Here is a 19,713-nt window from a genome sequence, read left to right as displayed (position 1 = left end):
TACTGGAGTGTATGGTGTGTGTACTGGTGTATGTACTGGTGTATACCGGTGTGTGTACTGTAGTGCAACATAGCAGCAGTGATGTGACTGCAGCAGTTGTTCAGAGCTCTGACTGAGGTTCACGTTGGGAAAACACCCTCTTCATCTCCTTGCGGGGGGTCACGTGACTCCGGCTGCCACGTGGCGCTCTGATTGGTCGATCCCCATTCTTACAGAAAAATAACACGAATATCATTAAACTAAAAAACATTTTGGTAGTAATATATGTATATATATATACATATATTACTCCCCATCATAATGCGCCGGGGCTCGTCATCTTTGGCCAGCAATGATGATGATGATGATGATTTTTCTTTGCTATTGCATCGTTGCCATGGCGACCGGGCCGCTCCTCCACACCCACGCTGCTTATCCCCCCCCCCCTCTATCTCTCTCTCTATCTCTCTCTCGAGAAAAGAGAGAGAGAGAGAGAGAGAGAGAGAGAGGTGTGTTTTCTAACCCACGCATTAGAGTGGGAGACAACGTGCACACTCACTCACACACACACACACACACACACACACACACACACACACTGGTATGCACAGAGTGTGTGTGTCATGCTGGCAGTGTGTGGGCTGAACCGACCAGCCTTCCACTCATCCTGCCTCTCCCTCCTCTTCTTCTTCTCTCTCTTTTTGTCTCCAGATACACCTCCTCTTCCTCCTCTTCCTCTTCTTCTTCTCCTTCTTTTTCCCATCCTCCATCATCTCTCTCCTCCACCTCTCTCTTCCTCTTCCTCTCTCTCCCTCCCTCTCTCCCTCTCTCTCTCTTCCATCAGTCCTTCCTTTTTTCTTTTCAGTTTATCATCATGGAGAACGAGTCGGTGATCTTCTGGGTGAGTCTCTCTCTCTCTGCATTCCTGTGTGTGTGTGTGTGTGTGTGATATGTGTGTGGCTGTGTGTGTGATGAGTGTGCGTGTGCTTGCGTGTGTGTGTGTACTGCTTGTGTGTATGTGTGTGTGTGAGTGTGTATGTGTGTGTGTGTGTGTGTGTGTCGGTCACTTGCTGCCGGTCTGTAACTTTCAAAGTCGTGACCAATTTTTCTTTAAACTTACATTTTTTTTTAACCTCTCGACATCCTTTCATCTCATCCTTTCCTTCCCTCATTACCTTGCCTCCCCCTTTCTTTCCTTTTCTTCTCCCCTATCTACATTCCTTCCTTCTTTTCCTTACCTGCTCTCCTTCACTCTTCCTTTTACTCTTCTTCCTCATTCATTCCTTCTATCCTTTCTTTCATCTCATCTCCCTCTGTCCCTTCATCTCCTTCCCTCTTCCCTTATTTGCTTCCTTGCCTCCTTTTGTTCTTTCCTTTCCTCTTTTCTTCCTGTCATCTCCTTCCCTTATTCTTCATGTCCTTCCTTTCCTTTCCTTCCTCTCTTCATTTCATCCTCTCCTCTTCCTCCATTCAACTCTTCTCTAACCAATCTTTACTTCATCTCCTTTCCTCATTACCTTGCCTCCCCCCTTCTTCTCCTTTCCTTCTCCCCTATCAGCATACCTTCCCTCTTTTCCTTGCCTACTCTCCTTAGTTCCTCATTTTCCTCTTCTTCCTCAGTCATTTCTTCTTTCCCTTCCTTCATTTCATCTTTTTCGTTTCCTTCCCTCTTCACTCATTTGCTTACTTGCCTCCTTTCGTCCTTTCCTTTCCCTCTCTCTTCCCATCATCTCCTTCCCTCACCCCTCATTTCTTTGTTTCCCTTCTGTCCTTTATTGGCCTACTTCCATCCTCTCTTCACTTTTCTTTCTCTTCTTCCGTTTAATTAATTACATCTATTCCTCTTCTTTCCTACTTCCTCACCTCACATCCTTCCCTTAGTTCCTCCACCCTTTACTCATTCCTCCTCTCTGGATTTGCTGTCTTTCGTTTCTCTTCTGTCCTTGTTGCTCCCCCCTCCTTTCCTTCTCTCCTCATTTTGTTCTGTTTCTCCCTCATCCCCTTCCTCTCTTTCCTTGCCTCCTTTCCTTTCTGTTATCCATCCTTCCTTTTCCTCCCATCTTTTATTTATTTTCTCCTTCATCTCCATCTCTGCTTCTCAGTCCTTTTCTTTCTCTCCTTTCCTCCCTCTGTCTCTCTGAGGGTTCTCTTTTTATTTCCTGTTTCCTCCAGCATCACTTTCTGTGTGTGTGTGTGTGTGTGTGTGTGTGTGTGTGTGCGTGTGTGTGTGCCTGTGTGTGTGTGTGTGTGTGTGCGTGTGTGTGTGTGTGTGTGTGTGTGTGTGTTACGTAAGCTCAGCAGAGAGTGTGTAGGCCGTAGTCTCAGACCGTCTATCTGAAGAGATGATCTGCCTCAAACACTTCAAACAGGAAGTGGATCTTCTTCTTCTTCTTCTTCTTCTTCTGCAGCGCTGACAATCTTTAACAGCACGCGGTTGTCATGGCAACGTGTTAAGGCTGCATGCGTTGATGGTCAAAGGTTGAAAAAAAATAAAACTGCATCGCTGGCTGAAATGGACGGATGAATGATGTCGTGAATCTGCGGCTCTTGTCGTCTTTACGGAGCTTTAAAGTGAGTTTCAGCTCGTTGTTTTCTCATCTTTACTCTTCTGGTTCAGTCAGCGTCGTTTTCAGAGAAGAAGACGTTAAAAAACCAACATTGTTCACTTCCTTTTCAGCATCAAACAGCAGACAGACTCACTTAGAGACATAGAGGGTTGACATAGTGAAGCTTTTAGCAGCTAAAGACACAGATATTTGGTGGAGGAGACCAAAAACGGAGCTAAAAGAGAGAGAATATTGAAGCATTCATTCATTCTTACTTTGCTCTGTAACTGACAGACGTTGTTGCTGTGAAGCAGAAACTGGGGACATGTTGAATTCCCAAAGTATAAAATAGGATTTGATGTTGCGTACGCAACCAGGAGATTAAATGTAAATAATAAATAATGATAAAAAATGTCGAGCTCTTGCTGTTGGATGAGGACGGGAAAATATGTAGTTCATCGTAATTATATGTCGCTAATATCAACCTTTCGTCTGTCCGTTCAAACCACATCTAGCGGCATCAAAACAGGAAGTCAGCGGCAAAGTAGTAAAGCCCGCCTCTTGCTCGATTTTGATTGGTCGCCTGGGTCGAGTGTGACATTGACGAGGGTGTGATCAGCTTAAAGTTTAAACTTCTGTTCAAACGTCAGCGACATTGTTCGTGAGTAACATCCGTAATGTGGACGGAGTTGCTGCTCAGCGTCGCTACACTACCGGACGTCCGCCATTGTTGTAGTTTTTTGCAAAGACACAACGAGCAAAATCTTGGTTTTATTGACCGAACACTGTTTTTTTGCAAGTAAAATACATATTTTCAGACCTTTTAAATGTTTTGTAACCTCTAGGTGGCGCTCACGGCGCTGTAGTTCTGGTTAATGCGAAGAGAAGGAAACGGAACAGATCCGCCGCAGATTTTAGGTTCCAAGGGATGTGAGAAACTTGACAAGATGAAGTGTGTGTGTGTGTGTGTGAGAGATGATGACACAGTGTGTGTTTTATCAGCTCCTGCCGTTGGTTACCATGGTAATGGCCAAGGGAGCTCCATTTTCAGAACACACACGCACACACACACATCCTGGTCACACCTAACAATGAAATGCTTCTCGGTGATCTGACCACAACTGGAGCTTCAGATCCTCTTCAGATGATTAAATATATATAACGATAGAAAATAAAGACCACGCAAGTAAAGAATAAATGTCATTATTAACAGTTAATTACAGTCAAAGTCTTTAATACGAGTTAAAGGGTCATTTTAACACCAAAGTTGAATATTTCAGAGTGAGAATCAGTTCTTTTTGTCCAAGTATGTGAAAGAAATCGAAGGAGTTTGACTCCAGGTTTTTAAGATGAGATAAAATAATCCTTTATGAATAATATAAACAGGATGACAGCGACAAAGTGGAAAGTGCACGAACAAGAGACAAACTAAAAAAACTATTAAAAGGTCAAATAAATCAATAAAAAACATCAAAAACATCAAAATATAAAGTGGTTATGAAATGGTTTGGTTCACATTATCGCACGTATGAGCTAATAAATATGTTTTGGTTGCTCTCAATGTTTGTTTCTTTATTTACATATAACTTTAAAAAAGATCCAAAATATAATCCTCGAGGGAACATGAAGGAGAATTATCAGCAGCATATTACAGGAAATAATCACCAGCAAACTGTAAGAGTGTCAAAAGTAAAAGTACACATTGTGCAAAATTGCTCCACTCAAAGTCTTATATACTGTATATATATATATATATATATATATATATATATATATATATATACACAGTATATATTATAAACTGATTATATGTTTGACATTTAAAATCTTTATCTGAAAAGTACCTTAAGTTGTCAGATTGATGTACTGCTGTGAAAAATGTGATATTTCTCTCTGAGATGTAACGGAGGGGCAGTATGAAAGTGTGTGCGTGTGCGTGTGCGTGTGCGTGTGTGTGTGTGTGTGTGTGTGTGTGTGTGTGTGTGTGTGTGTGTGTTATCAGTGTTGTACAGCTTCTCGGCTTTTTCCTGCCAAACATCCATTCCCTTGGCAACCCAGACAGGGAAACAGGAAGTGTGAGTCACAGGAAGTACTTCTAATCTTTTGCCGATTTTTTTTAAAAATTGTTCAACATGTCCTCCTGCTGTCCGCATTGTCACCCCCCCCCCCCCCCAGACACACCAGCTGGCTAGCATGCTGTTAGCTACTAGCATGCTAGCAGCTGGCTACCAGTATGCTACTGACTGACGGAACAGGAAGCTAACATCCCTCTGCTGGTTTGCCACCAAAGGTCAACAGCTGCTTCCTAGCAGACTGCTATACTTAAGCTGCTAACTGACGACCAGTACGCTAACAGCGCTAACACCACAGAAGTATAATTTATTAATTTATTGCCATTATGCATCGCGGGGTTGCACCAAGAAATGCAGTTGAAGCCCATTTGCTACACAACAAAAACATGACAAACAAAACAAAAACAGTAGTGCATTCCTGTACTTACATCAGGAGGAATATAAGGACAGATAATATAGCCGGCATCTTAACATTAAATATTCAACCTCTCGTTGACTAGACTGTATATAAGAAGTGGACATAGTCATAGTGACGCGACCGTTTGTGGCCGTGTTGAAGCCTCAAATTCAGCGATTTTGCTGTCACCATCTTGGTTTTTGGCCATCGCCATGTTTTTTTGCAACCAGTGAACAGGAAGTGACCATATTTGTCAATCACTGTGTCGCCCCGCCCCTAAAGCATCCCCTGCTTTATGGTCTGTGTGACTCTAAATAGACCATAATGTACTAAATGAACATCATGCTGTATTGAAGAAGACTTGAAACTAGAGATTGAGACCATAAACTCATGTTTACAATGTTTACTGAGGTAATAAATCAAGAGAGAAGTAGAGTCATTTTCTCATAGACTTCTATACAACCAGAGGAGTCGCCCCCTGGTGGACACTAGAGAGAATGTAGCTTCAAGACCAGAATTTCATTAAAATTATAACAGAAGAATATAAACATTTATGAACAATAGAATAACAAATTATTAAGTGTAAAGAAGTAATACTGAGACCACTGCAAAATAGAACACATTAGCAATTAGCTCAAATTAAAACAAAGATGTAGTGAAAGCTCTGTTATGCTTCCTCCGAGCCCCTCTGTCATCTCTTATGTTCTTTCAATTAACCAAAACACATTGTCGTCATCCAGTTAATGCCTCTCCGTGTGTCTCTCATTTGGCTCATCAAATGCTAACCGCTAACCGAAGCTAACGGTAAATCCTTGAGTCCCAGTGAAATAGAAAATAAGACATTTTTAATGTTTAATGTTCTCCTCTGAGAATAGAAACAGAGTGATGGATCAATATTTAGAACTTTACATAATACTACCAGTTATAACGGAGGTTGTTCGTCTCTCGCTCTCTGTTGGGCTTGTTGCTAACGGATACCACGGCTTCGTATTGCGTAACTGACTGAACCTGAAATGGTCTCCGCGAAATGCATCTGTGTCTGACCCAATTCTGGTTTTAAACTGCAAGACAGCTCGCTCCGTCGTCGCTATCCTCCCTCCACTCGTCTTCTGACATGCTGTTTTTTTTCCTTTCCCCTTCCTCCCTCTCCTTCACATCCTGCCTCCCCTTCTCTCCTTTACCTCCCACCCACCTCCTCCCCATCTTCCTCTCGCTCTTTCCTCCCTCTTTTCTACAGGATGGGCAGGGCAGCTCCCAGAATACCGTCTGAAACTCTGAGACCTCTCACTCTGCTGCAGGATTACTACACATCAACCACAGTTATACTACAGAAAGTACTTCACTGTTTGATGTAAAAGTACTTCATCTACTGAGGATTCTGCTCGTCCTACAAGAGGAACTACTTTACTGGTTCTGCTGCTGCTCACAGGGATTACAACGATCTAAACCCACCCAGAGACAGAACCTGGCACCTGGACCAGAACCAGGAGAACCAGCGCTGAACCAGTAAGCCAGTCAGACTCTGTAGAGCGGAGCGGGCCAGCACCAGGACCAGGACAGACCAGAAGAGACCAGTAGAAATCAGTAGAGGCCATTGGAAAAGTTTGATGGGACTGCTGACGATAGGTGAGTGAAGTCTTATTTTTACTGGCTGAGGTTTGGACTCGAGTCTACAGACTGTTTTTGGAGAGAGTTGGTCCTTCCCGCTGCGCGTTAGATCATAAAACTGCTTCTATATTTAATAAACTGGAGGAGAAAGTGGTGTAAACTCTGTGCAGACAGGAAGTTAAGAGACAAGTTGACGCAGTAAAAGCGCTGCCCTGTGATACGCGCTCAACAGTTCATTCTGTAGCCCACACGATCACCGACGGCCGTAGAACTGTAATCGTGTGCAACGCTTTGCATTGTGGGATTGAAGGAACATTTCCACACATCCAAAATTTGGACAGCCAGATAAAATGGTGGTGGGTAAATATAATAAGTTGCAGCAGTTTATGAAGCAATATTCATAAAAAAATATAAAAGAAGGAATTAAAATGAGCTCCACATTTACACATTAATGCATCAATAATATATATGATATAGTATTCTGCATAATGAGTCACTTTGGTACTTGAAGTATATTTTGATTCTTTTGTACTTTTACACATTTTGTTGCAGGACTTTAACTTGTAACAGAGTACTTCTACACTGGAGTACTTCTACTGAAGTCTGATCTGCAGGTTTGTAGTAAAAAGGCTGAAACAGGAATAAAGACTCAGTTTAGACGAGCTTCAGCTGCTTCCTTCATCTCCACGTTCACGGTGTTTAAACTCTAAGAAGTGTTTTCATATCTCAACCATTTCATCTGGTGTGAAGAAGAAGAAGAAGAATAAACCGTTCTGCCTCGTTAGGAACGTGAACGTCTCGTATATTGAAAGTTCTCCGTCTACACTCTGAATGTCCTCGTGAACACTTGATGAATTCTTTGGGTCGCCGGGTTTTTGTTGCCTGAAATGATTCATGTTTACATGTTTTAATTAAACTTGAAGATGTGCTGGGCGATACGGAGAAAATCAAACATAATTTATTTTACCAAATAAATGTCAATATTGTAGAGTTGACTGTCGGTGCCTTCACACAATATTTATGAGATTTTTGATAAATATCAGTCAGTAATGTAGACATCATGATAGAACTGGTGAGCTGACAAGCTGTAATTACCTTAAAAAAGACCAAAATCTGAGACGATATCAAGTCTCATGTCACGATATTAATTAATATCCATATATTTCTCAGCCCTACATGGAAAAAACTGCTAAATATCAGTCTTCATCAACTCCACATGTTTAAGTTCCATCATCAAACTTCCTGTTTCCTTCCTCCGTCCTCCTGTTCAGCGACCACATTTCTCTCACTGATTCTCAGACTGTGATCTCTCTTCACACTATAAAAGGAACAAGTCCTTCTCATGCACCGAGGGGCACATCGACATTCATACCAAAGTCACACCCACAACCTCTAGCTTTCACATCAATGTTTAAACTGCACTTCACTGTTTCAAGAAAGCCAGTTGTTGTTGATGAGTAAACGTGAGCACATGATGTCTGATTGGTTACTTTGGCTTTTTAAACCAGTTGAAAGTGAATCATTGATGTGAAAGAAAGAATGATTTGAAGCTAGAAGGACTTCCTATCAGGACACACGGCGCTTTCTCTCAGAAGCCGTGTGGGCAAAACAAACCAGAGCACTTTGACTCCTGAGTCTTATTTCCAGATGGAGATCGTATTGTTCAGTCTGTGTGGGAGGAAGAGCGGCTCGGCTCGGGTCAGAAATAACAAAAACGGGAAATGATCAAAATGGTGACCCCCCCACCCCCGAAGTTATTTCAGGACGAAGAGTCGGAGCAAGAATTCCACCACCCCTCAGATCGACAATGTAGTGGATCTGAACATCCTGGAGCAAAAGGAAACCACGAGGACGGACCTGAGGAGACGTTACATAACGGAGAACAATGGAGGAAAGAGAGAAAACAACCCGCTCAACACAAGAGCTGCTCCCACTGAGTGTTACCTGAAGGACCCATTCACATCTACAGCGGGGAGGATACAGACGCTGAACACAAAATATGGTATGATTGCACCGAGCAGAAGTGTTTCTGCTTACTGAGGCGTTAAAAAGGGATTGCCAGAAAAGAGTCTGAGGAGATTGAAAGTAAGGAAGAAGGAAGAAGGGAAGACCCAGGAAAGGATGGAGCCTAATCATTTGAAGGGCAGTGGGGCGTCCTGGTTGAGACGGCCGATACCTGCCGGTGATTGTCGTTGATGTCGTTCTCCATCTTCTTCCTCTTCGTTTCTTTCTGCTGTCAAGTCAAAGCCATGAAAATACCACAAAGTATTCTTTAAAAAGAATAGAAGAAGCAAAGATGTTCTGTTTTAGTGTTTGAAGATGGACACAGAACTCATTTGACCTTTTGGGATGGATTTCTTTGTTGTTGTTTGACGTTTCCTTTAGAGGGGAGGTTGATTAGTTGTGAACAATCTGGCTATTGGATGATGATGATGATGATGATGATGATGATGATGATGGATTTCTTCATCAGAAACTAGTCAGCGATCTGACATGTCGGGTTTCCCAGCTTAAACCCATTGAGGAAGACTTGAAACTAGAGATTGAGACCATAAACTCATGTTTACAATGTTTACTGAGGTAATAAATCAAGAGAGAAGTAGAGTCATTTTCTCATAGACTTCTATACAACCAGAGGAGTCGCCCCCTGGTGGACACTAGAGAGAATGCAGCTTTAACACACTTCAGTATCGGCTTTACTCGACAGAACCGGAGGTTGCCGCCTGGTTTCAAGTCTTCGTCAATACAGCATGATGTTCATTTAGTACATTATGGTCCATTTAGACTCAAACAGACCATAAAGCAGGGGATGCTTTAGGGCGGGGCTACACGGTGATTGACAGGTCTCTACCAGAGACGTATACGGCGTCTCTACATCACTCCTCCTCAGTCCAGATATGGTCACTTCCTGTTCACTGGTTGCGAATAAAACAACATGGGGACGGCTAAATCGCTGAACTCAAAGCTTCAAAACGTCCACAAACCAACGGGTGACGTCATGATGACTACGTCCTCTTCTTATCTATGAACGCAGGTCCGTTTCTTCTATGGTTTTTGCTCTGCAGACAACCGTCAACGAGGGGAATCATCATGTCGAAGCTGTGTAATCGAGCTCGTTCACAGCAGTGTGTGTCACAGATTTATATTTGAACAGCTGTCAGAGAGCTGGCTCGTCTTTCGTCTTTACCTTCACTTTGAAGGTTAATCCGTCAAAGGTGTTAAATGAGCTTTCACTCCGGCATTGATGCATGAAAACAAAAAAAAACAGAATTCTCCATTTATGTGGTTTCCTTTTGTTACGACGAATAAGAGTTTCTCAGTTTGAAACCTCCGAACAGGTGAAGATGAGAGGAAACATGAAGGGAAACCCTCCGTGGGGTTGTTTCAAAAAGAGCTTCGTCAGTGTGTGTTTGTTGGCTTGTTAAACCGGCTCAGAGGGAGTTTCTTCAGATTCATGAAACACACCAGAGAAAAACATTATGACCAGTTCCTCTGCGGTGCTTATTGTTTCTCTGTCGACCATCTTCCCCCCTTCAGAACAGGAAAGGGTTTGTTTCGGAGCTTTAAATGGCAGGAAGGTGATCCAGAGCCTCTGATTGGTCGATCTGAAGGGTTTGTTTCTGAAGTGGGGAGAAAAGAACTGAAGGCTGAAAATCAAACCCAACAACTCAGAGCTGACTGCAGAGGCAGGGAGTGAACCGACATGAGTCATTTGGACGTTGACTCAGCGCCGGTATTGTTTCAATAAGCAGAGTTTAGTAATATTCCAGAGCCTGATAATCTGTTGTTTGGACTCAGTTTACTGTTCTGTCAACAACACTCTGACAACAAATGTGGTGAACCGATAAAACAACCACGTGTTTCTGTCACAGAAGAAGATAAACATACGTTATGGTCAGAAAACATCAGCAGGATCTAAAACAGCAGACATATTATTCACCTTTTGTTCAAATGGAATAAATCTTATGCCTGAAATGAAAGGGCGCCCCGAGTTTAAGGGGATCACACCGAGACGCGTCATTACAGGTGAGGCCGCTTCAAAAACGCCTCGTCAAAGCACAAACACTAGAAAAATGTGGCACAAGAGAGGAGCGACACGTTTCTAACTGTGGGTTTCTGTCAGTGCGTTTCTAGCACTGAAGCGTCTCGCGTTTCTAAGAGTAATAATTTATAATGTCTGACGTTTGTAAACTGATGTCTGGGAAGCATTCAGCTGCTGAAAGCTCTGATCACATGATCTAAATTTGGCTCTTTGAACCTTCACCAGACATCTTTATTGATTTCCCAAATCTTGCTTTCTATGATGTTCATATTTCGTGTTTCATTGTGTACAGTTGTTGATGTTTTTGTAATATTCTTTTATGCTCTTTGTGCAAAGCAAATTCCCCCGAGGAGCAATCAAGGCTTCCTTCATTGCATCAAGGTGTCAGTGGTTCCATTTCATTGAAATAACATTTTAGATGCCTGAAGAGTTTTTTCCACAACAAACAGCCAAAGATTGGAGATAAATTAGGAAAAATACATAATTTTAATAAGGAGAATATTTTGTCTTCTTTCCTGTAAATAATCTTGTGAGGTGTTGATGTGGATGTCTGCGGTCGACCTGTCCATGACCTCCACCCAGTTGCATGTTGAGATATTCTGCAGCCCGTTGTGACCATGAACACAGCATGAGTGTTGGTGGAGAATGAATGAATGGAATGTCTTTTAAATCGGGTCCTCTCACATTTCAAAGACTGACATGTGTGTCGAGGATTCCTCCACTGGGTGAGATGTGAGCGTTAAATGTCGCCGCAATTACCAAGCTTTTACTGTAGTAAATGAGAGGAAGTAGGAAGTGATTCATGTGTGTGTGTGTGTGTGTGTGTGTGTGTGTGTGTGTGTGAGTGTTCTGCTGGCTCTGCTTCATTACAGTCACTTAATTTCAGCGTGCTATGAAAATCTACTTAAAATGTGTTTGGGATGTTGACTTTTATGGCGATTTAAAATGATCTTAGTGGCTCAATGCAGCTGAGAGCAGCGGCCGTTTCAAAAACTCTCTCTGCAGGTGCCTTCAAGGACGTGCGGATATCTGACACTTGAGATCTTCTTCCTGTGTTTACTAAAAGAAATTGACATTTACCAAACTACATGTAGAGTGGCTGTTTAGTGGATCCAGGTGGGACTACAACACTGGTTTTACAGGTGTTGCTCAGGTTGTTGTATCACGCTTTCAGTCTCCAGAGGGAGCTGAGTAAAGTCTAATCAATATCCTCAAGTGTTGTCACTTGAGTCAGCATCGGTTGAAGGCCACAAGTTTGAAAAACTGTTTTAAATGACGACGTGAAACCCCAAAAAATAGAATAGAAGTAGAATGAATTTAACTGTTTTCCGTGGTCGTTTTGATGTTGTTAGCTGTTATGGTGACAACACACCGGAGACGAACAGCTGGCTAGTTAGCTAGGTAGGCTAACGTTAGACCCACCTGCTCAGCTCATTATCTGTAACCAGTGTAGCATTACAGCATGGTGGAATTAGCTAGCTAGCTAGCCAGCTGTCCGCTAGTTAGCTAATTCCACCATGCTTTAATGCTACAACGGTCTCAATGGCAACGCTACACATAAAAATGGCCGCCTCTAACTAGCATAACACACCATGATCTCACACGCAACTGTTGGTGGTTGAGTTGCATTGTGGGTAGGCACCAGATCAAGAGAAGGAAGAAGAATGGCTATCTCTGGTTCTGCTGCATCGATTTTAACATTTCCCCGTTATGTTAAATTTAGTTAAAAAATGAATCTGGATGTTATTACTTTGCGTCCAAAAACACATTTTAAATTGTATAATTGTGTTCATTAGTTTTCTGTTTTACAGAAAAGTTAAATAACAATTTTGTGCTTTTACTAACAAAAGAGCAAAAAGGACAGAATTAAGTAAAATTGACTAAAACAAACAAAAGCACAAAATAAAAATAGTGGAGTTATTAAGTTGTGTCCAATGTTACAACTACAACAACAGCAGGTCTGGAGTAGTCGAGGAATGGACGCCATACTTTATTAAATAAGTCACCAGAGTCGGTACGTTTCTCTAGATGTAAGTGTTTCAGACGTCTCTGAACCATCAGATGTAACTGAGGTTGTGTTTCTCCGGTTTAGGAGAACTAGCCTGCCTGCCCGTAACATTAAAAAAGGTCGTAATCATAAACGCTGTTCTAAACTGGTTGCGTATGACGATGTATTTTAGCTTCGGCCTTAAAGTTAACCTGTTAAATATCATTTGTAGTTAAGTTGCGTGCAAAAACAAACGTATCGGTTCAGCTCAGCAGGACGAATCCTCTCAAACCAAACGTGTGTGAACGCGTCTGAACTCCTACATTTACATTTAGTATCGATCTGATATGAATCAGTGAAACACAGACTCCTCTCATCACGGAGATAAAGGACGGAGAGAGAAGCAGCGGGTTGGAGGGTAGCTTCAAACGGGAACTGCGAAAACATTGTTCAACTGTGTTGCCATAGCAACAGCGAGCATGTAGATCGGGGGGCTTTTTTTAACACACACACACACACACACACACACACACACAGAGTGACACTGTGAGGTTAGCACAGGATTCCCTGCTATTCCAGTTTCTATGACAACTCACAACTCCTCCTCCTCTTCCTCTTCCTCCTCTTCCTCCTCTTCCTCCTCCTCTTCCTCCTCTTCCTCCTCCTCTTCCTCTTCCTCCTCTTCCTCCCCCTCTTCCTCTTCCTCCTCCTCTTCCTCTTCCTCCTCTTCCTCTTCCTCTTCCTCCTCCTCTTCCTCCTCCTCCTCTTCCTCTTCCTCCTCTTCCTCTTCCTCTTCTTCTTCCTCCTCCTCCTCTTCCTCCTCTTCCTCTTCCTCCTCCTCCTCTTCCTCCTCTCTGTCTCTGTCTCTGTCATCTCCAGCTGTAATGATGAAGCAGAGCATTGAGTTCTGACATCAGCTCGTCTCTACAGGCGTGAATCAGGCAATCAGGTGTTAATTAGCGCCGATGCTGATTAATACGGATGATAATTAAACAGTAATAATGATGTGTTGATTAGAAGACGGCAGCAGAAGCAGAACTTTGATTCTGATTATTTGTTTTTAAAGCAACACCCAAATTTCTACGACTATCTTTATTAAAAAAACGTAATAATTAGGAGTAAAAATGTTCAAAAACATGAGTTTATGGTCTCAATCTCTAGTTTCAAGTCTTCTTCAATACAGCATGATGTTCATTTAGTACATTATGGTCCATTTAGAGTCAAACAGACCATAAAGCAGGGGATGCTTTAGGGCGGGGCTACACGGTGATTGACAGGTCGTTGTCAGTGTGTTTTCACTTCATAGAAGTTAATTGTAACATGTTGGTCGCCTATGAAAATGTCTTGCTCAGCGTCGGGTTGTAGCTCCGCACTCTTGTTTTGTCCCCGATGGTCTGAATAACTCAAACTTGTCGCTAGTCACCTTTTAGAAATAAAGTCTATATTCTCTATGTGTGTCTCTATGTGTGAGTGTGTGTGTGTGTGAGTGTGTGTGTGCGCGCTCAGCGTGGAAAAACAGGATGTGATGTAACATCCTGCGTCCATTATTCTTAGCATTGGAGAAGGTGGAGGTCAGATCTGTGAACAGGAAGTGGTCGGCCTGGTTTCGACTCGTCATCCATTACACTCACACGTGTGCGTTACATTGTGCTGAACACCTGAGTGAGAGCAGCCGTTACTGCTGTTATCACCGACACTTTTGGAAATGTAAAATGTCTGCTGTGAGGAGAGTCTGTGGGAGGCTGTCAGATTCATGCTAATGTCCCTCTGACACAAAGTACCGATCACGTCCACATAATAATGCTCCTCACATGTACAAATACTTCTACATTCAATGCAAAACACGAGAGGTAACAGCTTTAATCTGAAGTTTGTTTTAAACCCTAATGAAGTAGTAACATAGCGGAGGCAGTAGTGGCTTTATTTACAGTTAAACAACCTCATGATGAATTTAAATAAAGCTCATTAATATAAAGGACAGCTTTCATGAGGTTCTTCTCTGGTTCTGATCGGATCAGCACAAAATATAAAAGGGAGCAAATATAACTTTTACTGATCTCTGATCACGGTTCTTCTCATCATTGATGATCTGTATGAACAGATACAGATCCCTTTGATGTTTGATGATATCAGCTGTCTACAAAGATCCCAAAAATCATTTCAACGATCTGAAGTCAGTAAACCATCAAAAATACTAAATGTTGTATTTTTACTTTAACAGTAATTTATAGTGATTTTTCTTCTTCATAAAAACACACAATTCAAATAATTAGGAAATAAAAGATTCTATTTTTATTGATGAATAAATATCTTCATTATTATTGTTAATGATGTATTATAATGTTCTTATAGCTCGTGTTAGGAAGTTAAACATCATAATTCATCTCTAATATCTATTTTATATTCATGTGAAAACATCTCCTTCAAACTACTGGATTCATTCAAGTTTATCACCAAAACTACATTTTACAGATGACATGTGAACACATCACGATAACGTTATAATGGACCTTCAGCCAGTACTCATGTTCACTGAGCAGAGCCTGAAGGCATCATCATGTAACTGAACGGCTAACCTCCTGTTGGTTAGCCGTTAGCGGTGCTGCTAACGTTACTAGCTCTCCTCCTGTTGGTTAGCCGTTAGCGATGCTGCTAACGTTACTAGCTCTCCTCTGATTGGTTGTTTACAATGAAACATTATCAGAGACCAGAGACTAGAAACACATGTTCTACTGAGTCAGTAAAACTTTATTTACACTCTGATGGTTAACGTTAAACTTTATTTACACTCTGATGGTTAACCTTTGACAAAAACACTAAGTGTACCTCTCAGAACACAGGAGCTGCTGGTCTACCGCTGCTTCTATCGGTTGGTTAGTTTGTGTTATTGAGAGACTTTGGTGTTTTAAAGGGTTAACCACACAACAACACAAACACACTATCAGATGGAGGCAGCAGTAGACCAGCAGCTCCTGTGTTTGGGTAGAGTTAGTGTTTTTGTGAATGGAGTCTGGAAGCTTAGAGCTGTTGTGCTTCATCTCTCTGTCCTAACATTGTGAGGGATTAGAAAGAGATGTTTCACAGTTCAAATAGCAAACTAATGACGGGAGGTGGACGACTCAGATGTCAACATGTCTGAAGAAAAGAAAACTATGGTGCCAAAAATTCATGAAGCCTTTAAAAAGGTCTCGTTAATGTGTCGTATTCAGCTGGTTATTACATATAGCTGGTTAGCTGAACGTGCTAACGATTGCAGTTTACGTTCAGTGTTTCTTTAACTAGCTCGCGAGGGAATGTTAGCTTGGATGCTAACAAGCAGCAGAGGCTAATTAAAAAGAACCGTATCCACAGTTTCCGCAACTTTAATTAGTATTTGTGTTCCCTGCAGACTAATCACAGCTCTCTGTGTGTGTGTGCATGTGTGTGTGTTTCTGTGTGTGTGTGTTTTCTGTGTGTGTGCGTTTGTGTGTATCTGTGTGTGTGTGTGTGTGTGTGTGTGTGTGTGTGTGTGTGTGTGTGTCAGCCACATGCCTCTGAGTCCGGCTGCTGACACCAAACATGATCGCCCACGGCAACAGGCGGTTACTAACGGCAACCCGACAGGCTCTGCTGTTGCCAGGGACGACGACGCGGATGACACGCCCCCTGGAAACAGTATTGTCGTCCGCATTGGCATCCCAGACCTGCAGCAGACGGTACAACACACACACACACACACGTATGCAGTATGTATATATATTATATATGTATATATACTGTACATATATATATGCAGTATATATATATATATTATGTATATGTATACAGTATATATATATGTGTACAGTATATACTAAATGAATGAATCAGCACGACAAACCTGTGAGTCTGTCTGTCTGTCTGTCTCTTTCTCTGTCCGTCTGTCTCTCTGTCTCCGGCTCTCTCAGAAGTGTTTGCGGTTGGACCCAGACTTACCAGTGTGGACCAGTAAGCAGAGGGTTCTGGTGACGTTGACTCAGTCTCTGTCGGATGTTTTGAACTATGGTCTCTTCCAGCCGGCGTTCAACGGCCGAGCCGGAAAGTTTCTGGACGAGGAGCGGCTGCTGAAGGAGTATCCTCTTCCTCCCATCACCCCCATCCCATACCTGGAGGTACAGAATATTTATATTTATATCATTTAAAGTAACATTTCAGCAATAAATTCTTCTCTCAAAACCTCCGGCCCATTGGTTCCTACTGAAAACTTAAACCTTTAAAAACACAAATATTTAGTTATTTTTACTCGCAGTAATTTCCTAAAACAGCTTTTTTGTGTTCAATATTAAATATATTAACGACATTCTGAATATGATGATCTTATGAGGAAATACAGACAAGATATGTGATGTAACCATAAAACTCTAATGATATTTAATTCTGCTTCTTTTTCACAATTATTAACTTTATTAATTGCAGTAGTTTTTATTTCAAACTGTCTTTTTTCTAAAGTCTGTTTCGTTGCATTTTTTCTTCACGTTTGGATGTTGTGGTCCGCTAACAGCTAACAGCTAACGGCTAACCTCCGGTTCTTTAAAGTGAATACAACGCTTCATGTGTTAAAGCTGCATCCTCTCTAGTGTCCACCAGGGGGCGACTCCTCTGGTTGTATAGAAGTCTATGAGAAAATGACTCTACTTCTCTCTTGATTTATTACCTCAGTAAACATTGTAAACATGAGTTTATGGTCTCAATCTCTAGTTTCAAGTCTTCTTCAATACAGCATGATGTTCACTTAGTACATTATGGTCCATTTAGAGTCAAACAGACCATAAAGCAGGGGATGCTTTAGGGCGGGGCTACACGGTGATTGACAGGTCTCTACCAGAGACGTAGACGGCGCCTCTACATCGCTCCTCCTCAGTCCAGATATGGTCACTTCCTGTTCGCTGGTTGCAAAAAAACAAGATGGCGACGGCCAAAATGCTGAACTCAAGGCTTCACAACATCAGTCCACAAACGAGTGACGTCATCATGACTACGTCCACTTCTTATATACAGACTGTGTGTAATGCCTGACGGAGCTGATCCATAGATCACAATGAGAGCATATCTGAGACGTGCAAATGAAAAACATGTCTGACACTCTTTGCAGTCTCGACGGGCGGTGAGACAATCATGCTGTTTTTAATAGTCTTTGTGCAACAATGGAGCTCTGTGGCACAGAGGAAGAAGATGTCTCAGACTTTGATACTCACACAATACTTGTTGGTAGATACGAACAAAGATATCAACGCAGCGCTTTTAACTATGTTTCACGAGTTGAACTGAAAATTTTAAGACTTTTTCACTGCACACAAAAGACTTGTTCCTCTCAGACTTTGGTCACGGATTTGTTAAAATTCATATCAGTGATCACTTTTTGCTTATTACACAGGTCACAATCACAGACTGTATAAAAGAAGTGGACGTAGTCTTGGTGACGTCACTCATTGGTTTGTCGTCTGATGTTTTAAAGCCTCGAGTTCTGCGATTTCGCTATCGCCGTCTTGGATTACGGCCGTCGCCATATTGTTTTCTCAACCAGTGAACAGGAAGTGACCATATCTGGACTGAGGAGGAGTGACGTAGAGACGTCGTATACGTCTCTGGTAGAGACCTGTCAATCACTGTGTAGTCCCGCCCTAAAGCAGGGTATGCTTTAGGGCGGGACTACAGGGCTAAACTCATGTTTACAATGTTTACTGAGGTAATAAATCAAGAGAGAAGTAGAGTCATTTTCTCATAGACTTCTATACAACCAGAGGAGTCGCCCCCTGGTGGACACTAGAGAGAATGCAGCTTTAACACATGAAGCTTTGGCTTCACTCGGCAGAACCGGAGGTTGCCGCCTGGTTACAATAAAAGTCCACTCTAAAACATACATTTATATTACAAAAACACTTCAGATCTCACACGAGTTGACAGAGCGCGTCGTTGTCCTGCTGACTGTGTTTGTACACTCGTATATTTGTGTAAGCATCTTTTGAGTTTGTCGGAACTAGCCGAAACCTTTCACCTTTTGTTTTACAGTTCCGTTATAAGCGGAGAATTTACACCCAGACCTACGTGGACGATAAGCAGCTGGCAAAGCTGCACACCAAGGTACACACTCACCTTCAAGGGAACTTATAGAAATGTTGATTTTGTACAGTTTTTTTCTTTAGATAATTTAAATCTTGTTTTTCAGGCAAACCTGAAGCGTTTTATGGAACATGTTCACCAGAAGAATGTGGAGAAGGTTTCCAAATGGTTGGAAAAGGGCCTGGACCCCAACTTCCATGACTCGGACACCGGGGGTGAGTACTTATACACACAAAGTACCACTTAAAGATTCACACAGATGATTCTGCTAAATCCTCTTGTTTGTCGTCTTATCCAGTTATCAATATGTCAAACATGTTGTTAGCCTAGCTTAGCATAAAGGAACCTGCTAGCATAGCGCCATTGAAAGATGAAAAAATACACTTTACAGCAACTTCAAAACATCTTGATTTCAATGCTGTATCTTGTTTATCAAACATATTTGTAGAAATTAATATCAAAATGAAAGTTTGTGGTTTACTGAGCCGTTAGCATCGGTGCTACGTCTGTTTTCTGTTGTTACCTTGATTCAGATTGTGTCCACCAGCTCTTTAACCAGCATTCATAAAATAGATTTACAAATATTGTACAGTCGTCAAAGGCTAGAGACAAATCATTATTTTGATCCTGTTTCGATTGTGCCATAAATTACACATATGATGTTTGTCAATGTAAAAGATAATTTTCCACGTAAGAAAGTTGCATTTTGTTGTAAAACTGCTGAAGTGTAAGAAGGAAATACATAATTATTTAGACAACATACAAAAGTAGCGTACGTGACGTTTCTCTCTGAAGCTACGATCGTTCTTTCTCTTCCCGGGTGATGAAAAGAGTCGCGTGATAAAAACACATCGCATAAGATACCGTTGGAAAATGGCTACGTTAGCTAGCTAGCTAGCAAGCCAAGCTAACGCCCAAGTTGGTGTTTGGTGACGTTCGTTGTGCGAGACGAGAGGTTCAGTTCATTGAATTAATCTTGTAAATCAACAAACTATTACTGTACA

General features: G+C 41.8%; 1 protein-coding gene across 7 annotated transcripts in view; it reads left to right on the top strand.

Moving 5' to 3' along the window:
- The first annotated feature begins 773 nt into the window (after window positions 1-773).
- The window catches only part of shank3b (SH3 and multiple ankyrin repeat domains 3b), a 37,629-nt gene continuing 18,689 nt past the window's right edge, over window positions 774-19,713 (top strand). For 5 of the 7 annotated variants that reach the window (XM_031858948.1, XM_031858949.1, XM_031858950.1 and 2 more), the window contains exons 1-6: window positions 774-880; window positions 6,232-6,620; window positions 16,155-16,326; window positions 16,558-16,761; window positions 18,659-18,730; window positions 18,816-18,924. In XM_031858948.1, coding sequence (XP_031714808.1) covers window positions 16,159-16,326; window positions 16,558-16,761; window positions 18,659-18,730; window positions 18,816-18,924 — 553 coding nt within the window. In that variant the 5' untranslated portion in view covers window positions 774-880; window positions 6,232-6,620; window positions 16,155-16,158. Of the gene's footprint in view, window positions 881-2,264; window positions 2,551-6,231; window positions 6,621-16,154; window positions 16,327-16,557; window positions 16,762-18,658; window positions 18,731-18,815; window positions 18,925-19,713 lie in introns of those variants that run through there. The other 2 variants (XM_031858951.1, XM_031858947.1) reach the window with 2 other exon arrangements.

Source organism: Anarrhichthys ocellatus, unplaced genomic scaffold (assembly GCF_004355925.1).
Source record: "Anarrhichthys ocellatus isolate YVR2014 unplaced genomic scaffold, GSC_Weel_1.0 scaffold21, whole genome shotgun sequence".
Classification (NCBI taxonomy): Eukaryota; Metazoa; Chordata; class Actinopteri; order Perciformes; family Anarhichadidae; genus Anarrhichthys; species Anarrhichthys ocellatus.
The sequence above is the reverse complement of the archived record's forward strand: the minus strand, read 5'-3'. Positions and strand labels throughout refer to the sequence as shown.